The sequence below is a fragment of the Solea senegalensis genome, linkage group LG18 (genome assembly GCF_019176455.1).
Source record: "Solea senegalensis isolate Sse05_10M linkage group LG18, IFAPA_SoseM_1, whole genome shotgun sequence".
NCBI lineage: Eukaryota > Metazoa > Chordata > Actinopteri > Pleuronectiformes > Soleidae > Solea > Solea senegalensis.
Genome location: NC_058041.1, coordinates 13,576,748 through 13,598,228, shown reverse-complemented (window position 1 = coordinate 13,598,228; position 21,481 = coordinate 13,576,748). Strand labels below are relative to the sequence as shown.

General features: G+C 40.1%; 2 protein-coding genes across 2 annotated transcripts in view; both read left to right on the top strand.

Moving 5' to 3' along the window:
• Nucleotides 1–21,481, top strand: part of fkbp10b (FKBP prolyl isomerase 10b) — a 261,449-nt gene that overhangs the window by 74,542 nt on the left and 165,426 nt on the right. The window lies entirely within an intron of this gene.
• pde6c (phosphodiesterase 6C, cGMP-specific, cone, alpha prime) lies at nucleotides 1,558–19,122 on the top strand. The gene is made up of 22 exons (XM_044013451.1): nucleotides 1,558–2,235; nucleotides 4,031–4,183; nucleotides 5,662–5,751; nucleotides 6,820–6,960; nucleotides 7,046–7,120; nucleotides 7,260–7,324; nucleotides 8,325–8,391; nucleotides 9,384–9,431; nucleotides 9,780–9,929; nucleotides 10,678–10,821; nucleotides 11,129–11,194; nucleotides 11,401–11,556; nucleotides 12,060–12,167; nucleotides 12,868–12,977; nucleotides 13,073–13,160; nucleotides 13,570–13,670; nucleotides 13,755–13,862; nucleotides 13,977–14,040; nucleotides 14,257–14,331; nucleotides 14,426–14,509; nucleotides 16,222–16,375; nucleotides 16,461–19,122. Exons 1-22 carry the CDS (start codon nucleotides 1,768–1,770, stop codon nucleotides 16,493–16,495), a joined length of 2,550 nt encoding a protein of 849 aa, XP_043869386.1. The 5' UTR covers nucleotides 1,558–1,767; the 3' UTR covers nucleotides 16,496–19,122.

Below are 21,481 nucleotides of genomic sequence, written 5' to 3'. Positions count from 1 at the left end.
TGTACTGTACTCAATTGTAACACGATGGAAACACAGCATAAGTGCGACTAATATAACCCTTTAAAGGTGATGGCCTTTCGAAGTGGTTCACTTCTCTATTGGAATGTAGCCACTATTGTCAGATGTTAATCTCTTTGACTTCCTGTTTGTCCCCACTAGAATTATTTTCTCTCATCACATTTATTTTCTCTCATCACATGCCTTGCCTTTTTCTCACATCCACACACCCACACACCTTTTGTAGCTATCCCTCGATCAACTTGCCTTAATCCCCACAGCAAAAAAATAGGAAGTACATTCTGGTCTTGCTTGGCTGCCAGAACCTAACCAGACAGTGTGATCGGTTAATAATAGCCAGCCATCTTTGTTTAGGGCCTTGTGATCAGACGTCCAAGTCCCACTAATTGGCTAAAGCCCAGTTGAAGGACTGATACGTCCATGATGATGGGGATTGTATGCGAGCAGGTTCATTCCATGTTTAGAGCATAAGAGAGAGGCTATCATTAAGGCTCTGACACCGTTTAGGCACTTCCTCCACTGTGGCAGCAACAACAAGAATAGAACAGTGGAGCCTTAATGCTGCTTAAGTTCACTATTGGAGCTTATCTGAGTCAACTAATGGTGCTTCTCCATTATACAGTTCTAGCACTACTCAGCTCTGCTCTACTCGGTTTGGTATCAGGCACGTCGTTATGTAGCACGGTTGCATGAAACTGCTGTGACTTTGTTTTTTATGTGGCACAAACACAAACTAGTGACGGGCAAAGCAGTTGTTTTTTTGTGTGGTGAATGATTAGAAATAAATGTCACAATCACATGTTCACATATGGATGAACGTGTCATGATTCAGCTCACCGGTTGCCAATTTTCAGCAGTGCTGTTGCTAAATACATCAGACTGTTAAATATTGAGTGTTGGAGATTAACGCAAGCCTTGATCTACAGTTCGGCATTGTCCGGTTTGACTCTCATGTTGGACGCCAGAGCAGATACCACAAAAATGACCACGTACTATCACTAATAAAAATAGAAAAAAATAAAAAATGTACACGTGTCCACACAAATCAGTCAACTTTACATTTTTAGAAAAAAATTGAGTATAAATATTTCACCTTCACTTTCTGCCAAATAAGAATAATTTCACCTTCATTTTAATCACTGCATTTGATGATTATGTTATGTTATGTTATGTTGTGCTCCGCTAAAGGTCATTGAGTTTGGAAATATGACTTGTGGATCAGTCTATCAACAAATTGTGGTTTAAGGAAGAAAATGAAATTGTAATTATCAATATTATTGCATCAATATGTAAGGGATACAATCATATGTTCTATAGTGAAGTTCTATAGTGAGTTGTATAGGCCACGCATCCCAGCTTGCATTAGACCCGACAACAGCTTCACTCTCACCTGTGTCCTCCCTCTTTGCTGAGGAGAGCCTGATATAAAATGATCAGCCGCTAGGATTTGCGGGTTAAGGGCGCTTAAAGCAGGGGTTTTAATGTCATGACGTCACATTAATTAGCGGCCACCTTGATCCTTTCAGCCTCTAAGCCTCACTCCTGTTCTGTCCGTCTGCGCGCCGAGACAAGGGATGTATTAGTGTCTCCCTCGGGGACCGTGGAGGAGAATGCACCTCCGTGCACACAGGTGCCACTGATCCAGCACCTCTCTCTCTCTCTCCCCTCTGCACACTTACACTTCCCCCCTGTTGGTGATGCTTTTGTGACAAAAAAAGGGAATAAAAACAAAATTACACAGGTTTGATCATGGCAGACAAAGACAGCGTGGAGAAATTCCTGGAGAGCAACCCGCAGTTTGCCAAAGAGTACTTTGACAAGAAGCTGCGTGCAGAGGCTCTGGCCACAGCCTTCTCCGCACCTGTCGACGTTAAGGACGCCGCGTCTTTCAAGGATGTTAACTCGGTGCAAGAAGCCGCCATCATCTTCGACCTGGTGCAGGAGCTGCAGAAGCCCGGGGACATGGAGAAGTCCCTGCACAAAGCGCTGCAGAGGATCGCACTCATCATCCAGGCGGACAGGGTCAGTTTCTTCATGAGCCGCTCCAGAAACGGAATACCTGAGCTGGCCACGTCCCTCTTCGACGTGACCACGACGAGCAAATACGAGGCGAATCTGGTCCACCCGCAGGCTGAGATCGTGTTCCCTCTGGACATGGGCATTGTCGGCTACACCGCACACTGCAAAAAGCCCCAAAATGTTCCCGACGTCACCAAGGTGAGAAGTGGCGTGAACGCGTGCAATCTATAAGTCAGTGTGCTCTTCAAGAAAGTTGTGTGCGCGCAACTCTGGTGACATGTATGTAAGACGAAAAAAGTCCTTTTGATTGTTATATCAGAAGCGTACACAATAACACACAGGAAAATAAATAAATAAACTATAACCAAATAAATTTGAGCCACCTTCCAATTGGTTAAGATATTGTTCCCATATTTTGCGGGCTTTTGTGGCCAAAAGCGCAAGAAAGTTGTGTGTGCGTGACTCCGAGGAAACATAACAACTTTTTATTCGTGTAAGTGACCTTAAGTGGACTTTAAAATGTGTAATTTTACATAATTAAAACAACATTACAGGAATAATATTAGTAAAATTCAAGATTATTCATATACATAAATTTAATGTGCTCTGGAAACTACCTGGTGATTTTCCAAGTTAATCGCTTTTCCTAAGGGGCTCGTGCCCTGTAGCTGTGCTCAATGTTGCATGTGCATGACTGTGGAATAATCCCTGCAACATCATGAGTGAAAATTAACTCCGCAGGCTAAGGGGGCATTTAAAGGCAAGAACTTGCTTTTAATCACCTTTAATTTTGTTGACTGCACAAATCTGTGTCCCCTGGACAACATCCTATACATATATCTATATCAAAATGTAGTGCAGAATAGGGTGGGGTTATATATGGCAAGAAAAGGTTGTAAAAATTACAAATCTATCCGTATTGATATTACTTTGACAATTATGAAATATTCACCATAATTCAGGTTTTACATTTGCTTGTGAAAAGTATAAAATAGAGATTTCAAAGCTATTTGAAAAAGCAATAAAAAAGATAATTTAATGTCTTTGTTTTAAGTCTATAACATAATAAATACTGAACTGAAGCTTGAGTAGAGAGATCAAAATAACATAATTATGACAATTTGATTTGTTTGCTATATGGTTTTTGCCCTGAAGTGATGACACGCTGTGTATTAATCAAATGTGTGTATAAATATATCAGAGTGCCTGTGATGAAAGAAGTGATAAACAAAACCTAAATGAGTAAAAAAAAAAAAGACATGCTGGGGAAATACATGAAATAATGTATCATATTTTCTATGATGTATTTGCATATAAAAAAGGAAATATAGTCTTATAGTTTCCATGCAAAAGCTGACCTGGAAGTAGCAATATGTTTTACATCCACTAGGGGGCAAAAGGAACTCCTTATGAATGGAAGTCAATAGGAAAATTTGTAAATTCTCACTTGATGTACTTTGGGGAGTTTTGGTGGAGACCAGTGTGATTGACAGCTGGTATCATCCAGTAGGAACCTATAGGAACAATAGGAGTTCAGATTCTCCTTGGTCACAACCTTCCTACCCCAGTGCTTAGTTATCACAGTCAGATGTGTATGAATCCAGAATAAAAGAATATTAAAGGCTGAAAAATAAGGCTTCATCCTTTTCACAATCCTTTTAGCTGTTTTAACAATTTAATTGTTTTATGTTCTGTGCCAATTATAGGAGGAGATACAATTGTGTGATACAAACCTGCTCCTACAATTTGCCCTTATAGGAGGAGATTCTAGGGCTCAGCAGTTAAGCAAAAAGATCTCATTCCTGCATTAGAGAATATTAGCAAATATTTTGCTGGTATCTCACGTGGTGATGCTCCATTGTTACTTGTATTTATGACATAGTCAACAACACTGGAGTAAAGCTTGACTTCAAAATGTATTGCAAAAATTAAATTGCACTCTGTCCTCTGTGTGAAAAAGCTAGTGTTCAAGGTTTTCTTTGTCTCCGTGCAGAATTCAAAGTTCTGTGACTTTGTGGACAAGCAGACGGGATACAAGACCAAATGCATGCTCACTTTCCCCGTGATGGCTGAGAAAGAATGCCTCGGAGTCACCACGGTGATGAACAAAATCGGGGCTGATCACTTCTCTCCAGAGGATGAGGCTGTAAGCTCACACACATCAACACTTTTCATCGCTGTGACTTTGTTACCTGCAGTGTTGTTGTACCCACAGGCTTTCACACATCAAGTCGACTTGGCCGCTCTGCAGGACTGGATTTAGCCAAGATAACACACACACACACACACACACACTCAGAGAGAGCTTGAGTGAGAGAGTTTCACCTCAATGTGAAAACAATACAATACAAATAAGCGGCTTTATCACCAGCCGTGACAGCAGCTGGTAAAAAAAATATAATTGCTGTAATTACACCTCACCAGTAGAGTGCAATGCACCCAAATGATGTCAGTGGGAGTCAGGCCTCGCTGACTTGATGTGCTCGTTTTGGAGCATGGAGGTTGAAAAAAGGTGCAGTGATTTAATTAGGAATGTGTTATCTCTGTATTTGGAGAACACCCACCATTTTCTCCTGTTATTCAGAAGCTTAAAGGGATAGTTCAGGTTTCTTTGCAATATGGTTATATGAAGTATACTGCTGATACTGACTCAAAAAAGGCTTGCATGATAATATTACATGTTAAGAATATTATGTTCTTCTCTACTCTATCTCAGTGTTAGTCAACTTTTTATCCCAACTGTAAAGTAAACTTTGTGTTACCCACTTACTCTTGCACCAATGTCCATAGAGAAAATTGACGATTTTACACCACAGCGCACAGACATTGTTGATCCGCTGCCTCCTTTATCAGTCAGTTCACATTGTTTTGTCTCTTTGGTGTTTGAAAACTTGTCATTCAGATTTACCTCAGCGCTACATGCTTCCCAAACAATTCAGCAGTCGACCAGCAGCTCCCAAATCCCCTCGTGCTGAAAATGTTACATTTCTCAATGGACTTTGGTGCAGTAGCATAATGGAAAGTTTTAAAAAAAAAAAAACTCACTTTCTAGCCAGAAAAGGCTGTCCCACCCCCCAACGCGAGATACAGCTACAAACATATTCTGTGGATATCACGGTTGTAAACAGTTGTATATTTTTACGAGGTGGCACCATTGGGTTGCATACAGCAAAGTAAATGCTGGCTATGTGTCCGTACCTCATACAACCACACTTAAAAAAAAAACCTGAACTATCCCTTTAAAGCACAAACCATGTGGAACAATTTAAGAAAAAATGAACTGGATGAAAAATGAATGACAGTTTTACAGAATATAAACGACATAATAGGTGGAAATTATTCACAGGAAAAAGGCTCTAACCTCTGCAATGCATGTCTGTATATTCACACAATCACAGTCAAACCCGGTGTATTCTGTAGACATGGTGACACTGTGGAAGACCTTTGATTCACAACATCAATTCTGCTGAAGTCACTGTTGACTCATCTGTCAAATATCAATATCAATAAATCCGTACCAGTATCAATAAATCAATGAATCAGAATTCCTTATTTTCTTAATATGTGCTACAGTTTAAAACCTGCTGTGGATTAAAAACCCTCTAATCTGATTTTTGTCTCCAGCTTTTCCACAAGTACATGAACTTTGCTCAAGTCATTGCCCTGCAACATTACACGGCCTACATGTTCAATGTGGAGTCCAGGAGGAGTCAGGTAAACTGAACTGAACTGCTGCAACTGCTGCTGCTGCTGTTTGATAACTAAATGCTCCCACTGCCCTTTAAGTCAGAAAAGTACGGCACTCCACGGGGGTCACTGAGGGTGTTATGCAAATATTTTATCTTTCATTACAAACACAGACATAGACTATATGCAAACAACGTGACAGACATGTTACATTTAATTCTCAGCAGCTCATTGTTAAATATTGTAAGACTTAATTGTGTAAACACAGGTTTAAATGTCTTAATTGCTCAGGAATCACTTTAGAATGTGTTCTCAATGAATGGCTGTCCCTTATCTTCTGAATATACTTATCTAGTGTTAACAGTATAACTTTTGTGAGGTCCCGCAGAACACTTTTGCAGAATCAAAAATACATTTCCTTTCATTTCTACCTTTGACTTTATGTCCCTTCCAGGTCTCTGTATTCAGTCATAAGGCATGTTCCTTTCAAATCAAAACTGTAATTTGAAACAAATCGCAAAGGCTCATATTTGATCCTTTAGGTTCTAATCCTTTGCAAGAGATAAGAGATAATAGTTAATATTTTTATGTTTTTTATGCCCCGTGTTGTTTAAAAATCTATGTCACAGTAAATATTCAACTTGAACCCAGGTTAAAGCTCCAGGGTGTGATATTTAGGAGGGTTTTTTGACAGAGATTTAATATACTACCCATAAGAATGTTAAGAATGAGAGTGTAATTACTTTAAAATGAAAATCATTAGTTTTTTGTAGCCATATAATTAGCCATATATAGTGTATGTACGTAAGGTAAAGACCTTGCTTTACCTGCACTTTAATTTGTCGTTGCAATGATGTGAGTGTTTAGATCCTTTCTGGTATTAGATGTCACTAAATCTCACTCATTTGTACACATTGAAACTTTTTTAAAATCACAAATTGCAATTCATGTCAGAAAAAACTTAAATGTTTAGATGTTTTACTGATATAAAAGGCTTATTCTAAGGCTACAAAAGCCAAATAAAGTTTATATTCAGTTTAAATGTTACACCCTGCACCTTTAACTCCATCCAGCGCTGCTTGTTTTCTCACACAGGTGCTGCTCTGGTCAGCCAGTAAAGTGTTTGAGGAGTTGACAGACATTGAGAGACAGTTCCACAAAGCTCTCTACACTGTCAGGACGTATCTACTATGTGAACGATACTCAGTGGGCCTGTTGGATATGACCAAAGAAAAGGTTGGTCATGCACGATACTTTCATGGCTTGCAGATATTAATAACTCCAAGCCATAACTGTCTGTTCTGCTTTCTTTTACCTGCAGGAATTCTATGATGAATGGCCGGTGAAATTGGGAGACGTTGAACCCTATAAAGGTCCTAAAACACCAGATGGCAGGGTAACTGATTCAGTTCCTCCTCATTTATGTCACATGTGGCGTTTGTTTTAGTCTTTTTTGTTTTTTTTTAATAATCTGCTTAACTTTTCTACTGTCTAGTAAAGTTGGAAGACCATTAGTCGTTCTCTTTTTCACACAGGAAGTCAACTTTTACAAGATCATTGACTACCTGCTGGAAGGCAAAGAAGAAATCAAAGTCATACCGTAAGCGGCAGAAAATGTGTTTCATACTAAGAAGTACAGACTGTTTCACTCAGTCATTGTCTCAAGACAGAGATGGAAACTATTATTTAATATACAGTAATAGCAGATCTAACTGATAGATAATGTTTTTTTGTGTGTTAATTTTTCAAATGTGGTTGTATGAGGTTGCATGGCAGCACTGTGCACACCTGCACTGAGGACCAGCACGAGACTTGGTGAAAAACTGATTTTAGCTACTTAAGAAATGGCTCACCTGATAAAATCTTCATCTGCCTACATCTACTTTTACATCTGGTACTTTACCTCACCATTATACAGCCTTTTAATGACTGTAAAATGAGGTTTGTGTCACACTGTAAATGATTCACTTCCTCCACCAAAGCACATAGACAAAATCCACAATTTTACCCCACGACACAGAACAGTTGCTGAACCCCTGTCGCTTCCATCAGTTAGTTCCAAAGTGTTATTTTGTGACTTCCGAGTTTGAAATCCTTTGTTCTGATTCACCTTAGTACCACAAACATACCAGATGAGGCAGCAGTAGACCAGCAGCTCCTATGTACCATCAGGCTAAAAATGCTGATTTTCTCTGTGGACTTTGGTGCAGGAGAGTGAGCGGTTCACAAACATTAATATCCAGTCAGAAAAGGCTGTGTAAGGGCAAGATAAACATGCTTTATCTTGCTATTAGACCGCTGGCAGAGAGTAAGCCTCTGTGTCTCAGGCTTGTGTGCAGGGGGTGTGCTTAGGACTGTCAACACCACTTCTTTAAGAAACTAACAATTGTATTATTCCTTATGAGGCTGGCTGATTCGCGCCCCCTGTAGACCTGCTCCTGGTAAATTGACAATAAAAAGTTTGTTCCCTTTAATTATCTTTCTTCGTCAGGTAAACAGAACTTTAAATCCAGCTGTTAGATCTTTCTAAATGGAGGTATTTAGTGTAAGTCTAATTGTCAGGGATTCGTCGGCTCATGCCAGCTGTTTCTGTCTTTCAGCGGTCCACCTGCAGATCACTGGGCTCTAGTCAGCGGACTGCCCTCCTACGTCGCAGAGAATGGATTTGTAAGTTCCTCACAGCTGCTGCACTGCAGTTCATTACCACAGTCACCAGTATTACAAAGGAGTGACAATAATGAGGAGTGGATTTTTCACAGAGAGACACATCGACGGCAAAAGCAGTCACATAAAAATGAAGTGAAACACACCGTTTGTTTCCATGCACAGTCAAGCCAGTTATAGGACGACTGTCTTTGTCCCATTACAAGCACTAGCTACATTAGCGGGGTTATATGCCTGCTTTAAGTTTGTTAGTATGAGATGGTTTGGCTTGTGGCTAATTGTTAGCATTTTGGGAGAAATTCTAGAGTCTTTCTACCATCCATTAGCTTAAAAAATATACAATTCTTAAAGCTGACAGAGGATAAAAATATTAAATTATTTTATATAAATTATTACTAAATTATTAAAATTATCCTCGTCAACTGTTCCATTTATATCAGAACTTTGAAATGGGAGCGACGTCACCCCAAAGTCAGAAAAACCATGGACGTGTCTTATCTCAGGCTAGCCATTATTAGCCATTGTTAGCAATATGTCAGTAAACGTGGAATTTTATTCCTGACACAACACTTCTATGGTTAAAAGTTAAACAATACTCGATGTACGACTTCTTTACGGTGACACAAACGTGACAAGAATGCTAGAAACGGTGAAAGTAGCAGTGTTTGTATAGTGGCAGCCATCTTGGAATCCCATGTTGTGGTTGGGGAGGTTCTGAATTCAGGCGGGCCATATGACTCTATTTCGTTATTTTCTAATGTCATGCCAACATATTAACAGAGTAGAGCTGAAGAGAAGATTAAGTACCATATGTTATTATACTAGTTAATGCCGTATGATACATTTGTGACTTGTCATCAGACAAGATGCGGTCACCGATGTATAACTCTTCTCAGTAAATCCTGGGTGAGGGTTATCCTGAACATGTCACACTGGTAAGAAACAGTCACAAATATCACAAGAGCAAAACTGAATTGTTTTTCATGTGACCGCAGATTTGCAACATGATGAATGTGGCTGCGGACGACTTCTTCACTTTCCAGGTGAGGACAGACATCCATATTTATGGATCCAATTAACATTACAGTACAGTGACGTAACATAATTTTGTCATAGGTTGGTAATATTTTGGGAAGACAATCTTGCAATTTCCAGCTCAGTAATAACAATGGTAAAAGTGTGTTAATAAGGATTTAATACAGTAAGATCATGTTATATAGTATCTCAACATGGAAATATTGTTATTATACCAATTATATACACCTTTATATGTACTATATGGATTCTACATAAAGTATGCACTCAGTAGAATGACCTATACTATGTTGCAAAATATACATTATATGCCTTTTTATTTTTTGTAAATATTATACTATTTCATTTGTACTTAGAAAGAGGCTGTGGATGATACGGGTTTCGTCATCAAGAACGTCTTGTCGCTGCCGATTGTCAACAAGAAGGAAGAAATCGTGGGCATCGCCACGTTCTTCAACAGGAAAGACGGCCGACCGTTTGACGAACACGACGAACAGATTACAGAGGTCAGCGCTGCACAGTCTCTCTATTCCTATTATTATTTTATGTCCAGTCATAATTGGACGATACGAGCCATTATGGACATCATGTTGCGTGCTATAAATGCCTGGAGCTGGATCATTTATGCAATTGTTGGTTATAAGTCTTCATCCCCCCTTTTTTAATTCCTTGTGTTTGTTGGAGACTTTTTGCTAACTTGTGTTGCTTCATGCCCCTCCCTCCTCCATCTCCACATTTTGAGGGTGTGGGGCTTTTATTCACCACCTCTTTATTTAGGAGTGTTGGCTCCTGATTGGATAAAATGTTCCTTTACATCTCTTTCGAATCAGTAATAGCTGTCAAAATATGGACCGATTTAACCCAGATTCCAACCAATGGATTTCACTGACCGCAGCTTTAACTGTCATTAAACCATGATGGAATAACTATCATTCTCAATAAATCGAGGTAACCAAGGGAATGAACTCGAGAATAACTTTTACAGAGATTATCGTAACAAACTCATAATTGGTGACACTCAAAACACATGGTCGATGGTGCGCGCTGAATACGATGGCACATCGTTTAACGGTGTTGCCATGGCAACTGTGCAAAGTCGGATTTTTGCGAAAAAAAAACAAACTCACAACTTCGCGAATCCTGGTCCAATCTGAACCGAACTTGCTAGGATTGTTATAAGTCTGGCCCCGAAGACGTCTGTATGAAAATATTCAATCTGTTTCAGACATGTGTCATTTCCTCTCTTCATTCCAGGCTCTGACACAGTTCCTGGGCTGGTCCGTGTTAAACTGCGACACCTACGACAGGCTGAACCGCATGGAGTACAGGAAAGACATCGCCCAAGAGATGCTCATGTACCAAACCAGGTGCACACAAGATGAGCTGCAGTCCATTCTGGTCAGTATCCAGCTGCCCGTCCTCCTTTTTCTCTCAACATTTACTCAGATAGGGCCACTCATGCTGGAGTCACACGTATCTTAAAAGGTTAATGGAGCGCAAGCAGCTTTTTGAGCGGTGGTGCATTCAGGAACGGCTCATAGAAGCTCTGAAATTATCCACTTGAGAGCAAACATTTAACATAGTGACCTGACAGTTTACTAGGTTACTGGTTGTAAACCTTGTCTAAAGTGTCTGGAAATGTAAGAATTCAACTGTAAACTGTGTAAAATGACATTTCAAACGAGCTCTTCCTTTTTATGACCAGAACACCAAAGAAAAGTTTGATGCAGAGCCCGAAGACTGCGATCCGAAAGAGATGTACAAGCTGTTGGTACGCTTTGTTTCACTTACAGACGCAAGAAAAACACAACATTCTTTTTTTTTTTTTAAAGCACCAAATTTATCATTGTTGGGAATATATTTTAATATATTCTACTGTGAAATACAATATCTAATACACTTAACAAACTGTGTAATGGCGTAGTCATCTGGAGTACTGAAGTGTTCATAGTGGATTTGTGTATGGTGTTAATGCAGAGAGGAACCTGTCCACCGGCTAACGACGTCAACGGAGAGGATCTGTACAAGTTCTCCTTCAGTGACTTCCCCGTTTCAGAGTTTGACCTCATCAAAGCTGGCATTCGCATGTTCTTTGAGCTTGGAGTCGTTGAAAAGTTTAAAGTTCCCCCAGAGGTGAGTTTTTGCTATTAAAGACATATTTTTTTATGAAGTCTGGTGGAACCGTACGATGTTCTCACCAAGAAGCATCACCTATTAAACTCCTTGCCAGCATTAGGCCACAGTATCTCAACAACATTATGCCTGCTATGAAACCCCTTGAATGTACAAGCTTTTTTATATGAGCGTATAATCCATGTGAAAATGATTTACTTCTTGTATGAAATGTGGGTATTCTAAGATATATACATTAGAGTAGTATTAGAGTATTGTCTTTTCATCATTTTGGGAGGTTAAAAGCAAACTGCCATGCAGATGTAGAATACAAAATCTTCAATTAGCCTCACAAATCTTATCCCGCTGCAGCTGCCAATTTGCGTGAAACCCTGCGGCGCAGCTGCGAGGGCAAGAGTAGGTTTCCGTGGACTAAATGGTACTTAATTGTTCACAGTGGGTTCACAGCTCACCTGAAAGTCTGAAAAATAACATCATTTTCTTGTCTTCTCTCTGCCTGGCAGACACTGACGAGGTGGATGTACACAGTGAGGAAGGGTTACCGTGCCATCACCTACCACAACTGGAGGCACGGCTTCAACGTTGGCCACACCATGTTCTGCCTGCTCCAGGTAACGCCTTCACACTTGCTGTGAGCCTGAACAAACTGATAAATGCTCAGTAGCCTCTTATATTTCACTGAGAAAGCAACCCTATTAACCTATAATCGCTACCGTTTCCTTTGCAGTGTATAACACCACAACAGTGTCTTATGACATGAAAGTAAACCACCGACATAAGACATAAGAGGAAAAACAGATTTTAGTCATTTAAAAATAAGTTCACCTGCTTAAATCTATCATAAAAATATATTTATTTAACTGGGAACCGATGTTTGTTTGATTTGAAAATCAGCAATTTTACGCCTCTGCACACGTCAGTAAGTTCAAATGTGTTATTTTTATGACCTTGGTGTTTGAAAAGCATATTTTTTGCTTTACCTCAGTGACACAAATGCAGTAAACAAAGCAGCAGCAGACCAGCAGCTCCTGTTTCCCTACAAGTTTAAAATGTTCATTTTCTGAATGGACTTTGGTGCAGGAGTGAGAGATGTTTACAAACTGCAGAAAAGGCTGTCTAACAGTGAGATAAAGAGGTTGGGCCTCAGGAACCACGCCTATAAATGAGTATTTACAATGCCCTGTAGCTGTCTTTTTTCTGGGTTTAAAAGATACTATAAATGAGGGCACAACTGGAACAGTTGATTTTAAAGGTGGTCACAGTCCTACACTCACAAAGAATCATCCATTATTTGTCTCTTTCCTCCTACAGACAGGGAAGCTGAGGAAGTACTACTCTGATCTAGATGCCTTTGCCATGGTGGCTGCTGCTTTCTGCCATGATATCGACCACAGAGGAACCAACAACCTCTACCAGACCAAGCAAGTCAACAAAAAATAATTATTCTGCACGTGCGTGTTCAACAAAATGTGTGAGCCGACATGACACGACGTGCTTCTCTCTTTTCCCTCTGTAGAAGTGCACATCCTCTTGCCAAACTCCACGGCTCTTCCATTATGGAGAGGCACCACTTGGAGTACAGCAAGACCCTCATGGGCGAGGAGGTACGACACAGTTCGCTTAAGCCGAGTTCACAATTTATAGAATTTCCCAAACCCAAATCAAATTTTTAATTGATTTAAATGAGTTTCTTGTTAATCAGTAAGTGACTAAATTGCAGCTTCACATAAAAACTGTATCATAAGTCACACTGCAATTGTAATATCTGTCAGAGAAATTACAATTATATATTTTCAGCCATATTTGTGCTGACAGTATCGGTCCTAAGTGTGTAATAAGAGGGCTTGGGCTTGTGTGGGCAAACACAGGAGGGGGGGGCACCAACCTGCCTGAATATAGCCCTTATGGGCCTCATATGGACATGCTGAACTGCACAGGGATCCTACAACTATACAATTATATGTGTAGTGTGACGTGGTAAACATTTTGACATGTCCTCTTTGTCACCCGCAGAGTCTGAACATCTTCTGCAACCTCCAGAAGCGTCAGTTTGAGAACGTGCAGCACTTGTTTGACGTCTGCATCATCGCCACTGATCTGGCCCTTTACTTCAAGTAGGTTTTTCTTTAAAAAAAATAAAAAAAATAAAAATACTGGCTCGGTGGGTTATACATGTGTGTCTGTGTGTCCTCGTGCAGAAAGAGGACCATGTTCCAAAACATTGTGAACGCTACAGAGCCGATGCCAGATGAAAAGGAGGCCATCGCCTATATTTCCAACAACCCCACCAGGAAGGAGATTGTCATGTATGTACACGGCTGTTTTGTTTTAAAATACCTTTTGAAACAGCGGGTGCTTGCAGATCATCGGGGGGGCATTTTCTCTTCCCTCCTCACCGTCTGAATGTCTTACACCTCCAGGGCCATGATGATGACCGGCTGTGACTTGTCAGCCATCACCAAACCCTGGGAGGTGCAGAGCAAGGTGGGTGAGCGGGCGTAACTGTATAGATAAATATAGTTGTTATAGCAGAACAAGCAAACAAAGACCTGTAAATGCTAAATATCCATCCCAATAAGTAAGGGAAGATTGACGATTAAAGATGAAACTATATTCTTTGAGAATAAGTTCTCGTTTTTTTCATTTACCAATTCTCTGTCTTATTTTTATTTGTCCATCTGTCTGTCTGACCGCCTTCAGGTGGCTCTGATGGTCGCTGCTGAATTCTGGGAGCAGGGCGATTTGGAGAGAAGTGTTTTGGACCAACAGCCCATTGTAAGAATTACACTATTTCTCTTAGTGTTGTGTGGAAAAACACTGTTTGTTTTTTTTTCACTTGAAAAACTTCTCCTCCTCTTGTTTTCCTCAGCCCATGATGGACAGAAACTGTGCCGAGCAGCTACCCAAGATGCAGTGCGGTTTCATTGACTTTGTGTGCTCGTTTGTGTACAAGGTATTGGCAACTATTTTTCATATACTATGTGTGAGGATAGGTTTTTGTCATGACGAGGTGGGCGATGACATAAAGAGGGCTCTCAATGGTGGGAATAAGAAAAGAGACATGGATTTAGCAATTCTCTTTCTGAGGTGCAGCCGTTCATCGCTAACTGCTGTAATTTAAGCACACCTGCAGTCTCACCAGCGGCGTAGCAATTTCACCCAACTGCGATTGGATTCTAATTTTCGGCAACAGGGAGAAAAGCGCCGGGTAAAACGGATTCTGCCCGCGAGGTGTTTGGATTCAGGTCCACGTAATCAATTTCAATACTTTCAAGAAGCAAGAACTCCACACAAAAAAGCCACAAAATTGAGTCATTAAGCTTCCTCCGAGGCATTAGCTTAAAGTGAGACTTATGGTTTCAAGACACTAACACTTCATTTAAACTCTGGTTTTACAATGGAGACTGATCAGGTGAGTCTGCTGTAAGGGTTTGTTGAGACACAGAGTCAGAAAGTTGTAGATTAAAGCATGCAGAATTGTCCATATGGGCGTACACGTTACACTGTATCTGTACTGCCCATCCTGTGTGGGTTGTGCGAGCTGGAGCCAATCTCGACTGGCATTAAGTACAATCTGGACAGGTCACGAGCCTATCACAGAGCCGTTTAATTTAAGCTGTTTTAAGATGATGAACACAGCAGGAGAGTGCCCTGTACATGTGCATGCAGCAGGCAGTGCTTGCCCCATTCACTCACTCTGTTCTGTTCTTACTCTGACATAATCAGGAGTTTGGCCAGGAGCAGTCCCAGAAAATCTACTAGACAACATTAATATCCGTCCGGAGTGATCCAATCACAAGTATTCAGCTCTAAGTGAACTTCTCAAGGCTCTTGGGTTAGGCTTAGTGCCGTTATGTATTTATAAGGGCCTTATACATTTATATTCCCATTCCGTTGATCAAAATACCAGCGCTAAATGGGTTTTTGACCAGTGGGAATGTGTTTTATTGGCGTTCACTCCTGGGTCAAAGGACTGCAATGCTTGCAGGTTTTTATCGGCTTCAGCTCCAATCAATTGTGGCACGAAAGCAAGACCTGTGTAAACATAATTTCATCTTTGTCTGCTTTATTTGTTGGCAGCAATGCAAATTATGCGAATCAACCTTTCATCCTCTGTCCATGAGTATAGCTGTTAGCCCTGAATGGTTTTGGCCCAGTATATCTCTTTTTTTTTTGTTGAGTTTAGTGTGAAAGAGACTTTATAATGAATTTCAATGCGATGTATTATTTGTAATTGTGTTGTGCTGTTAGCTTTTGATCTGATTTCTCTGAGCATGGAAGTTACTACCATGTCCGAGTCTCCACTTGACAATCTGCATGTGCCTGGACTGTGGGAGGAAGCAGTGGTACAGAAAAAAGAGAAAAGAAACAGGCAGAACATGCAACCTCCACACAGGAAGGCCCGGGTCAAACACAAGACACGGGCATTCCCAAAGTGCCTCCTTATAAGATTTATAGAGGTGTTGTTGTCTCAGATAACATGATGTGTAGGGATGAACCTGTTGAACTCGACTCGGCCCCAGCAGGAATGTCAGCATGGTGGACGTGAACACACACACACATCAGTACTGCGCGCATAAAACTGTCAACACGTGTCGCACATGCCTGTAAAATTCTTCTCACACCGCGAGTAACGCGCACGTAAATCTGCTTCACATTTGCCAGGAGTTCTCCAGGTTCCACAAGGAGATCCAGCCCATGTTTGACGGTCTGAACAACAACAGGGCACACTGGAACGAGCTGGCTCAGGTGTACGACGCAAAGATGAAGGCCATCGAGGATGAGAAGAAGAAAGTGGAGGACGGAGGCAGCAAACCAGGTTAGAATCAGTACATGGAAATAAATGTTAATAGTAGCCCAGTGTTGAGAGTGATGTCGTATTCATGCATTGTTTATTCCGACAGACGCAGGAAAGTCCAAGACCTGCACCATCTCCTAAATTCTTTGCAGTGCTTGATCTGGACTGATGCAGTCTGGTTAGGACTCATCTAGGCTACACTAGCCTAAAATTCTGGTCTGATGTTTATCTAGTTGGATCTTTGCTAGACTAGCTCAGTCTAGTCTGATTAACATCAGTGTTAGTTCTCTGTGGTTAAGTGCTGTCTGCTCTGGTAAAGTCCAGTCTGGTCAAAGATACCTGGTCTGGTCCAGTTCAGTCTGGAGTCTGACCTAGGCGGGTTTGGTCTGCAGTCCAGTCTGAATTAGGGAAGGTTTAATTATAATTGGAGAGTCAAAATCACCAAGAAGTAATGCTGGGACCTTCTTTCCTCTCTTTTGTTCTAGACTTAAATACATACTGTAGAGTTCCTCCCTGAGACTTGAAGGCTGGCTTTCACTGAAAACATGGCTGCCAGTGGGATGTCACTTTATTTTGCTGTTACAACAACATTTTCTGACCGAAAACTGAAGTTTGTGTCACTCCCACACAGAAAGCCCACAGAGAAAATGAGCAATTATACATGACGGCACACAGGAGTTGTTGACTCACCGCTGCCTTCATTTTTAAGTTCACGTTTATTATTTTGTGACTTCTGTGTATGAAATCCAGTGTCTGGATTTAATTAAGTGGTACAAACTTACCAAATGAGGCAGCAGGAGAACAGCAGCTGCTGTGTCCCTTCAAGCTCAACAATGCTGGTTTTCTCGATGGGTTTTGGTTCAGACAAGTTGCTGTTTTTCCTCGTCTTCCCTCTGGCAGCCACGTTTTCCTCGTTGACGTTGAAAAACCTTAAAAAGCTGTTATGTTCCCAAATAGGATGTTGCATGTACATGTATGTGGGGTAAATCCATGCCAAAGCAATACAGTAGCTCTCAAATTATGGTTCCCACTGGCACACTGTACAGCAGTACCTACTATAGGTTGTACAACAGAGTTAGCTACTGCTGCGGGAGGTGTAGAACTAACCACAGAACTTTATACTTAGTGAAAAGAGAAAAGGAGTTGATATTCTGTTTTGTTTTTTTGTTTTAAGTAGAATATAATAATTTGAAATTCATTTCTTGAACACAAAAAAGAGGGTAATGGTTCGCTAACACTCCACCAAACAAGGGCTAACATGTTCTTACCTCAAAGGCACCCTGGTCAGTCATAAGAGGAACTATTCATGTTAATATGCAATCTTTCTATATATACATATACATAATATATTTTTTTGATTGTGTGAGAATTTTGTACTTGTCTTCATAGCTGAAAGAATTGGCGTTCTGTAAAAAATTAAATCACATTCAGGCATCGAGAGCAGATTTTGAACCTGTGCAACTTTATTGCCGGCTTTGATAAACAACTACAAGCTGTGTTACTTATTTTATGTTCAACTACCTGGGAAAATATAAGAAAAGTGCAACAATTCAGTCATGAATTAACAAATGATTTCAAATGTATATAGTTGATGACATAGCAGTCGTAAAAATGTACATTGCGTAATAACCGAAGCTTTAAATCGATTCGTAACCTTTTGCTTCTTGGACGAGCGCACTTAGTTGCTGTCAAACAGGGAAGAGTTGAAGAACCTCTGAAGTAAGAAGATCTGATAGGATTTATTTGTCAGCCAGCGCTGACAGAGATCCACACAGCTTTAGACTTTAAATACCCTCCTAACAGAGGAGGTAGAGCAGGCTACCAAAGCCTTATCATACCAACGTGCAGGCGACTTGTACTCAAGAAGAGGAAGCCATCGCATCACCAAGTGTTTGATCGTTTAAGCTACGCTGCCTCTTTATGCAACAGTGAGATGAATCATCGTTTGATGTTCACGCAGTGTGAATCCCCCTTGAAAAGATTTCCGCGTAGAAAACTGAACTGAACTCTGATCCAGTCCCAGCAATGTCATCCTCAACCTGTATGCACTCTCTGACACAGTTTTAGCGATGGGTCAGAGGCGGGCTTTGGCTCTCCTCTTCCTGTTACACAATGTCATCTCCTCTAATCAAGGGGGCCATCAATCAAAGGCACTTAATCCTCTCAGAATGGCTTTGGGGCCTGGAATCTACCTTTTTGGCTGTTTGAGGTGAAGCAGGGGCAGCTGCAGGAGCTAAAGCTGAACATCAACTGCTTATGCTTAACATTTACCTTGCACAACTTTAAAATGGATGGGTCCACCTACAGTTTTGAGTTGAGTGGTGGATAATAAATCGCCCCTTGCTTTTTATGCAAAATAAAGCACTATATACGGTGAAAAAGAAAGTGGTTGACGAGCAAGTTTGTTAACCATTTTCTTTTTACATGGTGCATGCCGGCCCAAGGCATAAGCAAACTGGAACCCCAAACATTTTAATGTATTAAATAAATAAATAAATAAATAAATATAGATATATATTTAGATATAAGTAGAGTTGAACTTAAGTTATTTGTTCTAAGTTTCAAAAAAATCAAAGTTATTAGCCCCCCCCCCCAAATTAAATTCAGCGTAAGTCCCCATAAAGGCTTGGGCCGGCCCTGCAGCTGTTACTCAGACTATAGAAGTCTATCATGTGATGTATGCAATGGCCTCTGCTGTATGTATGTATGCATGTATGTGTTATGAGATGTAACTTGTAAAAGCAAATAAAGGAATTTATGGAGCGTAAGTCGAGATAAAAGTGTCTGATAATGTTATAGAGTACATAACACACACAGGCAACAGTCATTTACACCATATGAAGGTAAACCTGGGGCAGGATGAACCCGAGACACCTCAGGCTGAGCTGCTGAAGGGCTCTCTTGCTGTATAGTCATATATCGTGCAGGGATCTCGGAAGCTTTAAAAGCTGGATGAGCCTCCGGGGAAAGAGGATAAGTGGATTGGTTCTGATCCCTGCACCGATATAGTGTTGTCTGGCACCGTCCGACGCCCCGTGTCCAGATTCTGCACGCACCAAACATGAGATTGAGGACTGTTATGTCATTGTTTTAATGAATTAAATCAAAACTTTATTTGTTGAGCAGGGTTTCCAAACCACAGTGGACCAATTCACATTACAAATTGTGACAAATTGCATAATATAATGTCTGAAACTATTTTTAATTGACATTTCTGTAACATCTAATATTATACACATATATGGCCAGTTTCAAAGAGACAACTACATTTTCTGGCAGTAATTTAACATATATATATAGATTTACTATCATTAGTAGGTCCAGAGAACTCAGTTTCTATGAATATGGACAAATTAAATGCAGTTTAATGTGTTGCACAGGTGACTCACCAAATGTAAAGCCTTAAAAATGAATTCAAATTTAGATTTTGGATTGTAGGTTATAAAAAAATTAAATTGTTTATATAATAGGAGATAGAGACATATAATATACAATATTATGTAAGCAAAGATACTTTTTGAAAGATATTTAAATGATTACTATACTTTAGAACATAAAGAAAACATTTAACTATTAAGCAAATTGATTATGTAAAAACTGAAATATGTATAAATAATATCACATAAGAGAAATGTATACGATAACTTCTATGTGTGTAAATACTGTATATACCGTTTATATTTACAGACCAACTATTTGACCAGACAAATAGTTATTTTAAACATAGACTGGATGAAAGCATCATAAAATACTGTGTGTAGTTTGAGTGCGGGGAGCTTCTGAGGGCGACCACTGACACGATGGAAGAAAGACAGATATCCAACCCTATAATCAATCACTTTGTGGGACACCTTGCACCAGCATGACCCTTCGGGTGCAGACTCACGTCTCCTTACTGAGGCTTGCTTCAAAATGTAAAAAGTTAAAGCTATAATTTAGCAGAGAAGAGAGGATAGTTAGTAAATACGGTTGTAATACTTTTATGGTATTATAATGCCACTAATACAAGCAGTAGAATGAATTGTTGTAGAAAACTAGAAAATTACGCACCAAAATTTTGATCGTTCCTGCTTCTTGCTGCCGATTTTGGGTGAATTTAACCTTTAAAACTTGAAGCTTTTAGACCGGGGGTGTCCAAACATTTTTTTAACGAGGGCCAGATTTGATAATGTGAAGATGTTCAGGGACCAATGGTCACTTCACACCTCTTTTTAACAGTAACTTTTACATAAAATGCACTGTTTGATTAAAATTAGTCTAACTATGACATTTTTGTCTCATTTTGGACGACATACTAAACTATGACATTTTTGTCAAATTTTGTTTGGGGCCAATATCTTGGAAAATAATATAGTGAACCCCAGGACTGGTCAAGGATGTATATATATTTATTCAATAAAATGAAGCCCCAGAGCCATCAAGTGTCAAAAAAATCCACACAAGTCGAGTTTTACATTTGAAAAATGTATCACATGTGATGTTCACTATTATTTTTCAAGATATTGGCCCCAAATTAGCTCCCATGTGCATCACAGACGTGTTTTTTTTAAGCAGGAAAACAAATGCTGATCAATACATGCTCGTGTACAGGTACAGGTGTAGCCCGGGGGCCAAATTGTATCCACTCTCACTCGCACTGCTTTTTCCACACCTTTTAACCAGCCACTAGTTTACGTCGCTCTAAGTAGAGCCAAGAATGAGAAAGTTAGAGGCAGACAGACTGAGCACATACAGTAAGTGCTCCGGTCTTTGATTAAGTGTCCGCTCTCAATCTGTCAACAACCTCACAGTTTCCTGACACTGTACATGAGGCAGCGCTTCACTCTGCTCTTAGGTCATGAAGGGGACAAGTTAACTCATATTAATATTAGATTACATTATATGATTGGTTTATGAATAAGACAAAACATTTTTTACATTACATGTCATTTAGCAGACGGTTTTATCCAAAGCGACTTACAATGGTATTAAGTACAATCACAGTCGAACTTGTGACCATTGCGACCATGATGTCTGTCGCACACAAGGTACAGGTCCTAACCACTGAGTCACTCCACCAATTTAATAAATCGCTAAATCGTGCCAAATATTTTGGTAATTACCTCATCACTCATTATTTCTATTTAA

Excerpts from the sequence above, each read along its gene's own strand:
- pde6c (XM_044013451.1), top strand. The coding sequence starts at position 1,768 with ATGGCAGACAAAGACAGCGTGGAGAAATTCCTGGAGAGCAACCCGCAG. Across the intron at positions 2,236-4,030 it reads ATGTTCCCGACGTCACCAAG|AATTCAAAGTTCTGTGACTT; the intron begins GTGAGAAGTGGC and ends GTCTCCGTGCAG. Across the intron at positions 11,195-11,400 it reads AAGAGATGTACAAGCTGTTG|AGAGGAACCTGTCCACCGGC; the intron begins GTACGCTTTGTT and ends GTGTTAATGCAG.